This window comes from Harmonia axyridis, chromosome 7, assembly GCF_914767665.1.
Source record: "Harmonia axyridis chromosome 7, icHarAxyr1.1, whole genome shotgun sequence".
NCBI classification, from domain to species: Eukaryota; Metazoa; Arthropoda; class Insecta; order Coleoptera; family Coccinellidae; genus Harmonia; species Harmonia axyridis.
In genome coordinates this window covers 25,330,293-25,343,502 of record NC_059507.1, presented here as the reverse complement: position 1 = coordinate 25,343,502, position 13,210 = coordinate 25,330,293, and the positions used below count along the sequence as shown (strand labels likewise).

General features: G+C 35.8%; 1 protein-coding gene across 3 annotated transcripts in view; it reads right to left on the bottom strand.

The window, feature by feature from the left end:
• The window catches only part of LOC123683780 (rho GTPase-activating protein 26), a 34,882-nt gene that overhangs the window by 15,767 nt on the left and 5,905 nt on the right, over positions 1 to 13,210 (bottom strand). For 2 of the 3 annotated variants that reach the window (XM_045622669.1, XM_045622670.1), the window contains exons 3-4: positions 7,792 to 7,965; positions 2,902 to 3,250 (exon numbers count right to left, since the gene is read on the bottom strand). In XM_045622669.1, coding sequence (XP_045478625.1) covers positions 2,902 to 3,250; positions 7,792 to 7,965 — 523 coding nt within the window. Of the gene's footprint in view, positions 1 to 2,901; positions 3,251 to 6,314; positions 6,457 to 7,791; positions 7,966 to 13,210 lie in introns of those variants that run through there. The other variant, XM_045622671.1, reaches the window with a different exon arrangement.

The window sequence follows — 13,210 nt, the reverse complement described above, 5'->3', positions numbered from 1 at the left end:
ATCTGCGGGATTCAATATTAAAATTGCATATTAGGATTCAATATTAAAATTGCCTATTAGACAATAAAAGCGCAAACGTCTTTTGGAACGTCCCTGAAAGCAATAAACAACTCATAAGTTACCTACGAACGAAGATGCAACACTAGTTACTGCTGAAACTGCATCACGATTAGCAAGGCACACACGAAAAGTATTTCTAAGCGATCTGATCCGCAGTCCAGATATGTCATTCTGCTACTGCCGATCTGGTCGGTCACCGATCATATATCTCATTCCGCATTAACGTACATAGTCGTCTTTTATATCAACATATCTGATGTGCGTAGGAAGAGAACTGTGACAGTCCGGATCGTTCAACAACTAGGACTGTCATTGCGCATTAATTTTAGAGCGATCTCATCCGCGCCAGATCAAATCTTCCAAAATTCCCTTTCGTGTGTGCCTTGCTATTCATGATCAGCAAATTGGAAATTCATTATAATTCGACATTGAGTAAAGATATGGTTAAAGCTTTATTTTCTAGGATAAAAGAGCGCCGTTCATTAATGACAAGTATGGTGCCGTATTTAGAAAACCCAGGCAAATATCTGGAATTTCTGGGATAACACTCAATGTCTACAAATGGCCAAGAAGATACATTTGTACTTCATAGCAAATCAACATTACGAAATGAAATTAAGACTGAGCGAATAGAGACGACTTTAGAAGACAAAACATAATCCCAAACCGAAGACCATTTGACGAATGCTATTGAGGATAAAGTACCTTCATCTAATTTAGCAACGAGACATGAACCATCGCCTTTGAATTTAAAAAAGGAATCGAATCATAGTATTCGTACGGCTTGGATACCAGAATCAAAGGAAAGGCTTATTCTATGGCTGTACGAGCACGAGTAGGAACAACACTTGGTCAGTTATTAAAACATAAAATGACCCTTTTTGAATGCAGACGGAATAGGGGTACGGGTACATACTTGGAAGCTGTTAACAACTCCGACCCTCGACTTAATTTCCACCAATCACAAACGTTTAATTTTGAATAACAAATGGTTTCTAGTTGGAAAAACTGTGAGACAGCACTTGACGGCAGATTTTTCGAGTTTACCCGCGGAAAAACTTGAAAGCTGTTGCCATGAAATAAATACTTTTATACCATAGTATGCTTTCAATACGCTCTATTAGTGATGACGTCACACATCGCCATTTTAGTTATCCTGTCAGTGTTCGGAATCCAAACAAACAATTTGTCATTCAAATTAGTACGTTGTCATTGAAGGAATTGGCTTATTTTGATAAATAAGATTATTTAAGGAACGATTTTACTATTAATTGATAGACAGAAGGCACGAGATTGATGCCAGTAAGTTCGAACTTGAAGTTTAACTAATAAACACGGCTTTATACAAAATCTGGGGAATGATACAGGATTCAAACTTACTGGTATTAACCTCGTTCCTTCTGTCTATCAATTAATACTGAAATCGTTCCTCAAATACTCTTATTTATTAAAATAAGCCAATTCCTTCAACGACACTGTACTAATTTGAATGACAATTTATTTGTTTGGATTCCGAACACTGACAGGAGAACCAAAAATGGCGGTGTGTGACGTCACACTAATAGAGCGTATAGCATAAGACCTTTTTATGAGCATTTTTGCGCATCCGCGGGATCGATAATTTCTTTCCCTCGGATTTGCGGGATTGATATTTTGGCGCGGGATTGGAATTCCCTAGACATATGGTACCAGAACAAGAAAAGCGATGCATGTATTCTTATTAGGCATGAAATAATTATTAAATCAATATAAAATTAATATATTATTATTATATTATTAATATTTTTAACATCATTACACTCTAGAAAACAATTTCATGGTCAATACCTCGAATTAGGTATTGACAAAATGAACTGGCCAGCATGTTCACTTGTTCTCAACCTCATAGAGCATGGGTGGGATATACTTGGAGGACGAGTCACTGAGTCAGAAATCGCGAAGTAGCTTTGGCTGCAACAAATGAGCTTCCCCTTCATCGGTTCAGGAGGAGTGGCAAAATATTCCTCAGGTTGCCATTCGTAACATAATTGACAGTATAAACCGACGTATGTAGGCAGAAATGATATCTAAAAGTGGTAATACAAAATATAAAGCTGAATTTGTTGTAAAAGGTACCTTTCTTCAGGTTATTCAAGTTACAGTTAAATTAAATTGTTTTGAAGTTTGATTTGAATTGAATAAGTTCGCAAATGAATTTTCAAATAATTGTTTACCCTTATTACTCAACAATGTATTGCTGCCTTTCATTGATAAACTGAGCTGTCGAACTGACATTACGGCACAAAGAGCAAAGCCATCTCCTCAAAAAATAACATTTGTTGAAATGGGTAAACTGTTGATAGTCTCTTAAAAATGAACTAGTGCATTGAATCATGTACCAAAAAACAAATTGTTGGAGAATAATGGTTCTTCTTAACAAAAATTTGTATTTTGAATGAATTTGACCAAGACACAGGATGCACAGTACCGAATTCACATGAAAGTTATACAGAAGGAAGTTTTTTGCATCATACGTCAATGGAGGACGCCTTGGTCCCTCCCCCGTACCCGCCACTGTTTCCATATATTAGATTCATTATAATGTCAAAAACTCAATGAATCATAGGCATACATCAGTCATCAAGGTTCGATTCGAATATTGTCTTGAATTCTTAATGAACCGCTATCAGTTTGTTAGTGTACCTTTATTTCTTGTTTCTTACCGCTCTATTTTCTAAAATTATTGTATTTACGGCGGGATGGACAGCGTCACAAAATAATTTTGTGAAATTATGGGCGTGCAAGACGAGCACACTGGGCCCTTTCAAATGTTAGAGATTAATTGAAAACAAAAAAACTTACTTTTCTCCAATAAATACAAATATCCGGTTTTGCAGCCCTTCGCATTTCTCATGGGCTCTTCCAGACACTGTTTCTTCACTTCAGCCATACGGGTTTTCAGTTTATCCTTGTAATCGTTGAAGTTGGTCCTGGTCTTCTGAATCTTAGTCTGCAGATCTACCATGAAGGGACGGAAATCATTAGCCACTTCATGACCCTGATGATAGAACGTCAACCATCCGAACAAGAAACTCAATAGGGTCTCGACAAATTCGAACTTTTTCCGCTCATGAAATTCTTGTATCAGGTATATGTACTCCATGCTTGCTGCTCGAAAATAGCTTTCCGCCATGTTCACTGACGCATCGGCCTGAAATAAAAAAGTTAAGGAACGCTTCAAAATTAATACAAAGGATTATTATTTTCAGAAAAGCTGCATTCATGATAACTGGATTTTATACTAAAAAGAAATCCATTATTTTTCCAATAGATAGTTTCAGTTATCTGTTATATAAGTCCGATAGGGATCTACTAGATGGCGTTAGAAAGATGAGATTTCGTACTACAAAAACTTTTCTGACAGTTTTGTGATGAGTTGGCTCAAACCGTTTGGAACCATTTGCAAAAGACTGGTCTCAAAAATAAGCTCGATGTATGACTACCACACGCAAAAACCTCATGGCCTGAATTTCCATCTGCGAATAGCAACAAAATTGAGCCATTTTTGAAGCAATTGACAACCGAAAACGGTCGTGGTCCAAACGCGGCGAGTCGGCGCAAGCGGAGGCCAAGCTAAGATGACGGCCAGGAAGGTTTTGCCGTGTGTTTGGTAGGATTGGCAGGGAACTATCTACTATGAGCTGCTCCCCTACTGCACAACTGTTAACTCGGAACTGTACTTTTCCCATTATTGTTTTGAAAAGTTTTTCAACAAACAATACAAAATAAATATAACCCTCAACAGAATCAATTATAACAACACTTGAAACACTGAATGCAGATTGCAGAAACCACAGATTGCAAATATATCCTTTAGCTACACTAGCGCCTCCTACTTGCCCACATCCGCTGGACACTTTCCCAACACTTCTACCATAAGAGATTATTGTCCTTATCGTATTAGTAGTAAGATATTCTGAAAAAGTGCCATACTTCGAATAGAGACCGAAAACTATACTGGTGTCTGGGGTCGTATGGTTCTGACGAAACAGATCCTCATGACAGACCAGATATATTGTCATCAAACATAAGAAAATAGCAATAATCAACGACGTAGCAATATATCTACCATAACAACATGCGTCAAAAGGTGCCCGAAAAAAGTGGGGAATGATTTCAACAATAACTATCCAAATTATCATTTCGACAACTAGAATAGTACCCAAAAATCTTAAGTGAAATATCAAGGAACTAGTACTTTTTTATTATACCGGGCGTTCCACAATGAAGTCCCGTATTTGCGAGGCTTATAACTTTTGATAGAGTGCTGAAACCTTTTGCATGATATTGCTCATATCCTCAAGTTTTTTCTGAGTTAATAGATGCGTCTTATCTCATAAGAAATAGATAATAAAATTTTAATTTTCGACAGGAAAGTGGTTTTTCTCTATTTCCAAGATAAGATAACTACTAGATAACATTTTTTCGGATGCTAGAGAAGATATTTGTAGTTGATGATCTTAGATACATGATTTGATAGCTTTCAAGATGAGATAATGGAGTTTGAAATTGTCATAGGCGTTGAAACATGTTTTTGAGGTCTTAGAAGCAAGCTGCTATTCACAAAATTCTTATTTATTTACTGTTTTCAACTCTCCAGCTAGCATTGGCCATTTTTTTAAAATTTAATTGCAATTGTTTTGCCCTCTATGAAAAAGGGCCTACAAAGTCTCCAATCTCGGAGAGACCAGTCCATACCATGATACCTCGCTGGTCTATCCCAATGAACATTATTGTGAAGGTTTGAATGACCACTAGCTGGAATGAGTTCACAGTTTTTTATTAAAGAAGAGGGTCCTCATCTACTACCTGGAGTAATTTCTCGGCCATTGCCATCCTTCTCAGCTTATATGGTTCCTCATGGATCTCCCTTTTATGTTATGGGTAATAGCGAAGGTCCTCTTTGAGTAATTTTTTGACGCTGCTTTTGCTTATGTCTGCCATAGGCCCGCATATAGCGCTTGATTACCCCTTAGCCTTAGATGTGAAGGGTCCCTGCTGATATACCATGAACTAAATACCTATTGGCGATACCCCTCAATCTACTAACATTTGTAGGGATTCACGCTGTTACCTTCGGACCTTGCGGAAAGTCCTTATTTATAATTTATTTTTTTGAAATAGAAAAAAAAATTAGATGAATTTTCTATTGAAGAATAAATAAATACAGGCAACTCGATTGCCTCTGTGAGATGCACATCATTGTATTGTGTATTTTCGATCAATAAATAAATAAATATTTGAGCTGGAGTCGTTATGGCTCGGTAAGTCTTCCGGGAACTGCGACCACGTAGATCTTTTGTTATCTATGCATGATATAACTTTCCGCACAAACATTTATTTTTATATGGATTTTCACATGAAAATATTATACAAAAAATCTTGTCAAAAGCTGAAGAATCGGTTTTTCTAAAATTAAAATAAATACGTAAAAACGTAGTTTGAATTTCTTGCTTCACTCAATCTGAGAAGTGATGTAATCTCAAAAACGCTGAGGAGAGAGAAGTAGTTGAACTTTGGCAGATAACGAAAAGGCCACGTGGTATAAACTTCCCTTAAAAGCGAGTTGTGAAAAAGGCCCTTATTCTAAGTATAATTCGAAGCTTGAACAGTCTTTATTATATTATTTATTATATTGTATTTCAATTTTCATGCCCACACTTTTCCGGAACCATGACAAGCACTCCTGATTTATTGAATTTTTGCTATTTTTTCACTTTATAATTGTTACGTGATATTTGTTTGATTTGAAAATGGTACGTGCTTCATAATATGAATCATGCTTCAAAAGAACACACGTTATTCACAAAATGTTTTTTGGAATCTTCGAAACTTATATCTCCTAGAATCTAGATATTATGAATTATTATTCTATATTATGAAGACGTATCCAAACATGCTTTGTCTAAATTCGTAACGACATCTATATGTCTACATCTATATGAAATCAATAATACCATCAATGAAACCGGTTGATGAATGAAATCTTCAAATACAAACAAAACGGCATGGTTCAAGATAAAATTCGACAGCAATCTAATGAAACAAAATATGTAAATGAAATGAAACCAAATTAATTTTCACAAATAATCTCTCACTATATGTATTTGTGAAAATAGTATTGTTTCATTTCATTTGACATTGAATTTCCATCAAGTAAGGATCGAATCCATAATAGGATTGCAAACCTTCACTATTATTAGACCCTCACTTACTTGCCACCTTGATGCCGAAAACAAAGAAGCATTTCATTCTGGATAATCACTATTTTTCAAGATCATTCCACTCGAAATATGTGAAAATGAAATTAACAGCCGTTGACTTTATCCCAGAAGTATGAAACGATGATATTGAATAACCCATAAACCAATCTGTCAATTATAGGGCAATATGTAGACAAAACGACCTGTGACGCGCGTGCGGCTCACCTGTGATGTCACTAATCGATATGAGTTGAAGGGATGACGTAGAAGGTGACGTCACGAATTTTCGTTCTAAAGCCGTCGGAGGGTGCTTCATTGGAATTTTGCGCGTTAGTTTACTGAACAAATCGCTCTACCAAAACATAATTTTCGAATTTTAAGACGGAAATGGTCTCAAAAAATAAGGTCCAACTTAGTGATTACAAATTAGTGAAATAATTCATGATTAAAAATTTAAACATTGATTACTTTCTGATGTCTTAAGAGAAATCAAAAAGTAATCAATGTTTAAAGTTTAATCAATGTTTAGGCAAATGGTGCAACTGGCCATAAGAGTTTACCAGAGGCAAAAATTTAACAGCTGTTGTCACCAAAATTTATAATTCCTTGATAACAAATAATAATGTATGCCAACAACCTTTACATAACTAAGCAACAAATAAAACAAAATTCTATAAAACCTCACGATGCAATTATTGCAAAATCAAATACGCTCGATTCATCGACACGTTTCGACTTGTGCGGCGGAGTTTGGAATTAACTACTGACTTCGAGTTATAGAGGTAATTTTTGTGTGTCTTCGACTTAAAGAGGTAAAAATGGTAAAATATATCCGTGAATTCGTTTTGAGTTATGCATGGAAATTTTTTCGGCTTAGACAGGTTTCTTCAAGGGGATTGAAAATAATTCGAGTTTTCGAGGATTTCGAGTTAACGAGAGTCGACTGTATTATTTATCATGTTAAACATGTCTATTAGGCGGAATTTTGATGTTATATGCATTGGGGCATAATACAGAACGAGTTATAGAATTATCAGATTTTTCTTTTTTTTTTCTGTGTTTGGACTAGGAAGTCTAGAGAAAACTATCAAATTTGAACCAGCAGCGTAGCCAACCTAAATAATTCGGTCATATCCGATGTTTGTCCAACCAACCCAAAACATATCTTTATAATACCCGATCCGTTTCAACTGTTGCTTGAATCTCAACTGGCAGTTGGGCTACCGTCAGTTCAACCTTATTTGTATAATACCGGCTCTTAGTAAACTAACAGTACCTAAACAAGTTGAGTTCGACTAATCTAATATAAAGAATCGTAATAGATATAATAAACAATTCCAATGAAAAACAGAATACAGTCATGCCTTTTCTAGATTTAGAAAAGGCATTTGATAAAGTCTGGATCCAAGTATTAACATATAAAATTTTCTTGAAGGGATTTTTATGGAGTAGTTCAAGTAAGAACTATACTGTAAAGCTAAATACTCACCTCTTGCAGGGAGTGAGTGGTTTTCTTGGAGGTCAAATTCAAATACATCTCTTGGCCCTTACAAAACTTAGCAGTTTGTTTTTCGAATTTTTTCTTTTCATTTTTGACGTTGCCGATGTGAGTTTTTCTGAAGTCCTCTAGAGGTTTGACAACGTTGGAATATGCGTTGGCCAACTGAAACAAGATTAAATTTCAATTTAACAGATAAAAAATTCTTTGTTGGATACATGATATTCAAATAATAAGTTCAAAACACCTCGTGTTTCACTGTAATGATATCATAATAGACCATAATCGGGTACATACAGATAAACAGAAGTTGGCTTTAGATAGCAGTATCATTTTAGGACGCCAGATGTCGTATAGACACATGGTCTTGATGTTACCAACGTATTAGTATACATCGGTACATTGTCATTTATATCCGATTTGACTTATCCATCATCTAGGAAGGAGCAGCAATACTACTAAAATTTCATCTTTTGGAAGTGTTATAAACTACCTTAGAAAATACACAGTTGGATTGAAGAAGCTTTTGTTCGGTATTCACTAGTAGGCTTGAATTAATTGATTAATTTAAAAAAAAATGCCGATTTCACCAAACTAAACATTAATTTGTGGCGGCTTCTCATAAAGCTCCACATAGCAATAATAAACACAGCACTCAGTGGCCTAGAGGTTAAGAGTGTAGACTCACTCACCGAGATGCGACAAGGTGCCAAGTTCGAGTCCCGGCGGCTCCCGATAATAATAAATTTCCCAAGCGTCTGTGACACGGCACACCCAAATATACCAAATTACCAAAGTCACACTGATGAGTCCGGTGTGTGTGCCAGGGACGAAACGCATAAGTAGGCATATGTGAAATCCTACATTGGTGACCCCGACGTGACGGGAATGGCCGTCTTAACGATGTGTCCTGGAAAGCAGAAGGTTGATGCGTAGCTCCCATATACCTGCAATTTCCAACGAAACTCTAGGCGCCCATTCCCATGACGTGCAATACGTGCTCCTTGGTCTGCCGCGGTATAGCGGACCTGAATAGGCGGCATTCACCGTCCGTACGATGCCGCGAGGTGCAGCTCTGATTAGGCGGCAATCACCCGGCTGCACCGATGACCTCGTAACACGCATAAGTTTCGTTCCTCCGTCACTGGGGAGGGAGTCATGTGGCGGCTTCTCATAAAGCTCCACATAGCAACAATAAACACAGCACTCGGTGGCCTAGAGGTTAAGAGTGTAGACTCACTCACCGAGATACGACAAGGTGCCGGATTCGAGTCCCGGCGGCTCCCGATAATAATGAATTCCCCAAGCGTCTGTGACACGGCATACACAAATATACCAAAGTCACACTGATGAGTCCGGTGTGTGTGCCAGGGACGAAACGCATAAGTAGGCATATGTGAAATCCTACATTGGTGACCCCGACGTGACGGGAATGGCCGTCTTAACGATGTGTCCTGGAAAGCAGAAGGTTGATGCGTAGCTCCCATATACCTGCAATTTCCAACGAAACTCTAGGCGCCCATTCCCATGACGTGCAATACGTGCTCCTTGGTCTGCCGCGGTATAGCGGACCTGAATAGGCGGCATTCACCGTCCGCACGATGCCGCGAGGTGCAGCTCTGATTAGGCGGCAATCACCCGGCTGCACCGATGACCTCGTAACACGCATAAGTTTCGTTCCTCCGTCACTGGGGAGGGAGTCATGTGGCGGCTTCTCATAAAGCTCCACATAGCAACAATAAACACAGCACTCGGTGGCCTAGAGGTTAAGAGTGTAGACTCACTCACCGAGATACGACAAGGTGCCCGATTCGAGTCCCGGCGGCTCCCGATAATAATGAATTCCCCAAGCGTCTGTGACACGGCATACACAAATATACCAAAGTCACACTGATGAGTCCGGTGTGTGTGTCAGTTCTTAGTTCTTCGTTTATTTTGACTTATAGTGTGGCGTTATCATATATGTATATTTTTGAGGAGGTGAGACAACATTATATAAAATTGGTTGAAAGTTCAAAACAGTTGATAAAAAGAAAATTCTTATTGATAATCAGAAAAATATAATGAGTAGTCTACGACTTTATGGTAAATACAGAGAATATTTGCAACAAAATGAGAATAAAACTTGGTTATTTGAAAATGGCAATCTTATTCAACAGTGGACTCTAGAAAGAAAAAAACCAAAAGGTTTGCCAAATATATTCAAGAATAAAGGAAGAAAAGGTAAACTATTCTGAATGCTGAATTGATGGATTTTTACCTAGATGTTTTGACAGTGGTGATCATAAGGATTATATGAATCTATGAATGGAGAATTATTTCATAATTGAGTTGTTAAATTAATATCTTCTATGCGTATAATTGGAATAATTTGTTCACACATGTTCACTTAATTTGTTGTTGATGAATTTCAAAAATTCTTTGGAGAATGACCGAAGCTATATGATATCAAGTTGATTTAAAAAAGATATGTAAACAAAGTCTTGGCATTGTAACTATAGTTTATTAATATTCTATTTCGAAATTTAATATTGGTATATCTGTTTTTGTTTTTGAATGAGTAATCCAGAAATCTATTAAATAACCCTTCATTTGAAGTGTCTGATTCCTAATTCAATGATTAATCAGACCCTTCTAGATCTTACAAAATGTGCAAGAAACATGAGTTTCTCAATCTCAGTCAGCTCATCATAGCTATCGAAAATATTTTGAAATATTCAGTGTCAGAAGTACTTGACATTTCCACTCTAGTGCAAATACTATAGAAGCTAAATACAAATATAAAATTCGCAGTTATTGAAGAATCTATTCTTTAAAATGTTGAACTACTGGATGAACCATGAAGTCTTTGACGTGAGAACTACAGAAGACCTTTATAAACTGTTCTTTTTTTGTCACGTTTTTTCCTGGATAATAGTACTGTGGAAATTGAAATGATCTTGATTTTATTCCAAGAATTGTGAATATTATTAGTGTATAAAACAGTGTGAAATGTCCTGTTTTCATGCAAAATAGTGAGTTTGATTTATAATATCTGTATTTCATACTCTTCAGCGGGTTAACTCTCAACTTTCCCAAGATTGGCTACTCCGAGAACTAGTGATTTATTGCTTTCATTTGATAATATTTTATAGTAATTGAAATTTTGTTGACAAAACAGAGAAAAAAGTAGAAATAGAGGAAAGAAAAAAATCGTTTTAAGTGTTGAAGATGAGATCATATTGTTGGATTTCATTTTGAAGATAAGGACAATCGAAAATAAAACGGCGAATAAATTCACTAATGACGAAAAGGTAATAAGTGCATGCATTCTTTGTTGATTCAAGTTGTTTCTTATAAACAATATTTTATAAGGCAAAGACAGAATATAATGTTCCTCTGAATTCGATGATTTAAAGACAAAGGCCAGAACAGGTGATGACACCTGCACAACGCATTAGTCAATAAGCGCACATGGGCCCGCAAACGCTTTATTTTCAGTGTGCTTTTTGTAGTTCTACTTTTTTATTTATGATTATAGCAGTTTATCGAATCTTTATTAATATTTTCGCTACAGATTGTGTAAATAACTTCCAAAAATTATAATGAATTCATTCATCATAGCTTACTAACTGGATAGTTATAATAATTTGGATTTTCCTGAGGAAAGGTACTAGTGAATTAATTGAAAAAAATTCTCGAAATCGGTAGCAGATATAATGAAAGTACCTGAAACCAAAAAGTGTAGTACTGGACAAAAATTTCTTCTTACATTTTTCTAAACTACCAGTGTTCCTCAAAAAAAATTTCTGGAGGAAAGAAGCGGCCACTGTCCCAGAAAAAATATCACCCTGTAGATTTGCATTCGAAATTAACATATCTCATGATGAGAACTTTGAAATGGAATATCTATGACAAATTTGAGTTAAATATCTTATGAAGGGAAGGTGCTATGAGAGAAAAATTTGAAAAAAATCAAACTTCAACTCCGTATCTTCGAAACGAAGCATTTCCGCACACAAGTTTATATTGACCTTTCTTCTTAAAATTGTCTCTGGAATACGTTACACCCTGTATATTGTCAAAGCGTAACTTCATCTGTTTTGTAAATTATTAAGACAAATTCTTTTTATGATTTATTTAATTTCACTTCGCTATAGTGATTCAACGTGATATGGGCCTTAATATTTCCAATTATTTCTCATTTCATATGTTCAAGGAAGAAATGAACCTCATTTTGAAATATGTAATCATATTCTGGGTTCAATAGAAATGGAAAAACAGTTTATAAAATTATTCCTTATTTTATTTATTTACATTTCAATGGAAATAAATTTATTGTATTTTACAGCAATAAAATGAATATTACACTTCCTACATACTTTGAAAAAAATTTTTGGAAAGATCTATTTGAATCGAAAAATCTTTATTATTGAATGGTTCTTCGGATTCATTATTTTTTGAATCCACAACATAAATGGATCATCTTCGGCATAATTCGCAGAATATCGAACACCGCTTCCTAAAAGTTCTTATGTAACACATGTAATTATTGGACACATTATGCAAACTAAGCCGACGATATTACCCGGTATATTTGTTTTGATGGATATTACTCTTCAGCTGTCTTTGTTGTCACATCCCCTGTGTGGGGGATACCTATTCCAATTTAATTCTTTATCAATAACGGATATACTGAAATGTCCAAAAAGAGCCAGTGTTGTAATATGGTGACATTTTATTCTTCTTAGGCAAGTACAACTTGTCAAAAAAATCTCCCCCGATTTGTTCAGTGCGATCTAGAAATGAAGTTATATATTAAGTGAAATTGTATAAATTCATTCGAAATAGGACTTACTACGACATGAATTTTTCATTCATGCTCCATGCACATCTCCCTTAATCATCATTAAATCTGCATCAAATTGCATGTTTCACATGACCAGATTTCGTTTTAACGATGTCATTAACATTGTCCACCAAGTGCATTAGTCAAGAATTACTTATCATATGTTTTGGAGTCATTCTTAAAACAGAATCTGTAACTAAAATACAAAATAGAGACAAGAATCTTTCATGTATCTGACTCAATATAACTTCTATGCACTTGAAAAATCGCATTTTCCTTGAACAACTTACCTTAAGTGGGTGTTTTTATACTAAAAACAACTTTCAAGCACAGAATAGAGAGGTATTACAGAAGCTCAATCTTTGACATTTACATTGTTCTCGATGTAACCAAATTTGGTGCCCTTGAAAAAATACCAAAAGGCTGTGAAAGAGAGGAAGAACTTCAAATGAGAAAAAACCCCCAATTTATGACTTCCGGAAAACACAGAAAGAAACTAAAATTCGATGTTCCGCTAACTTAATTTGACATTCCATGATTTGTAATCAATCATTCGTAATAGAAAATTTTAATGGTTTATGG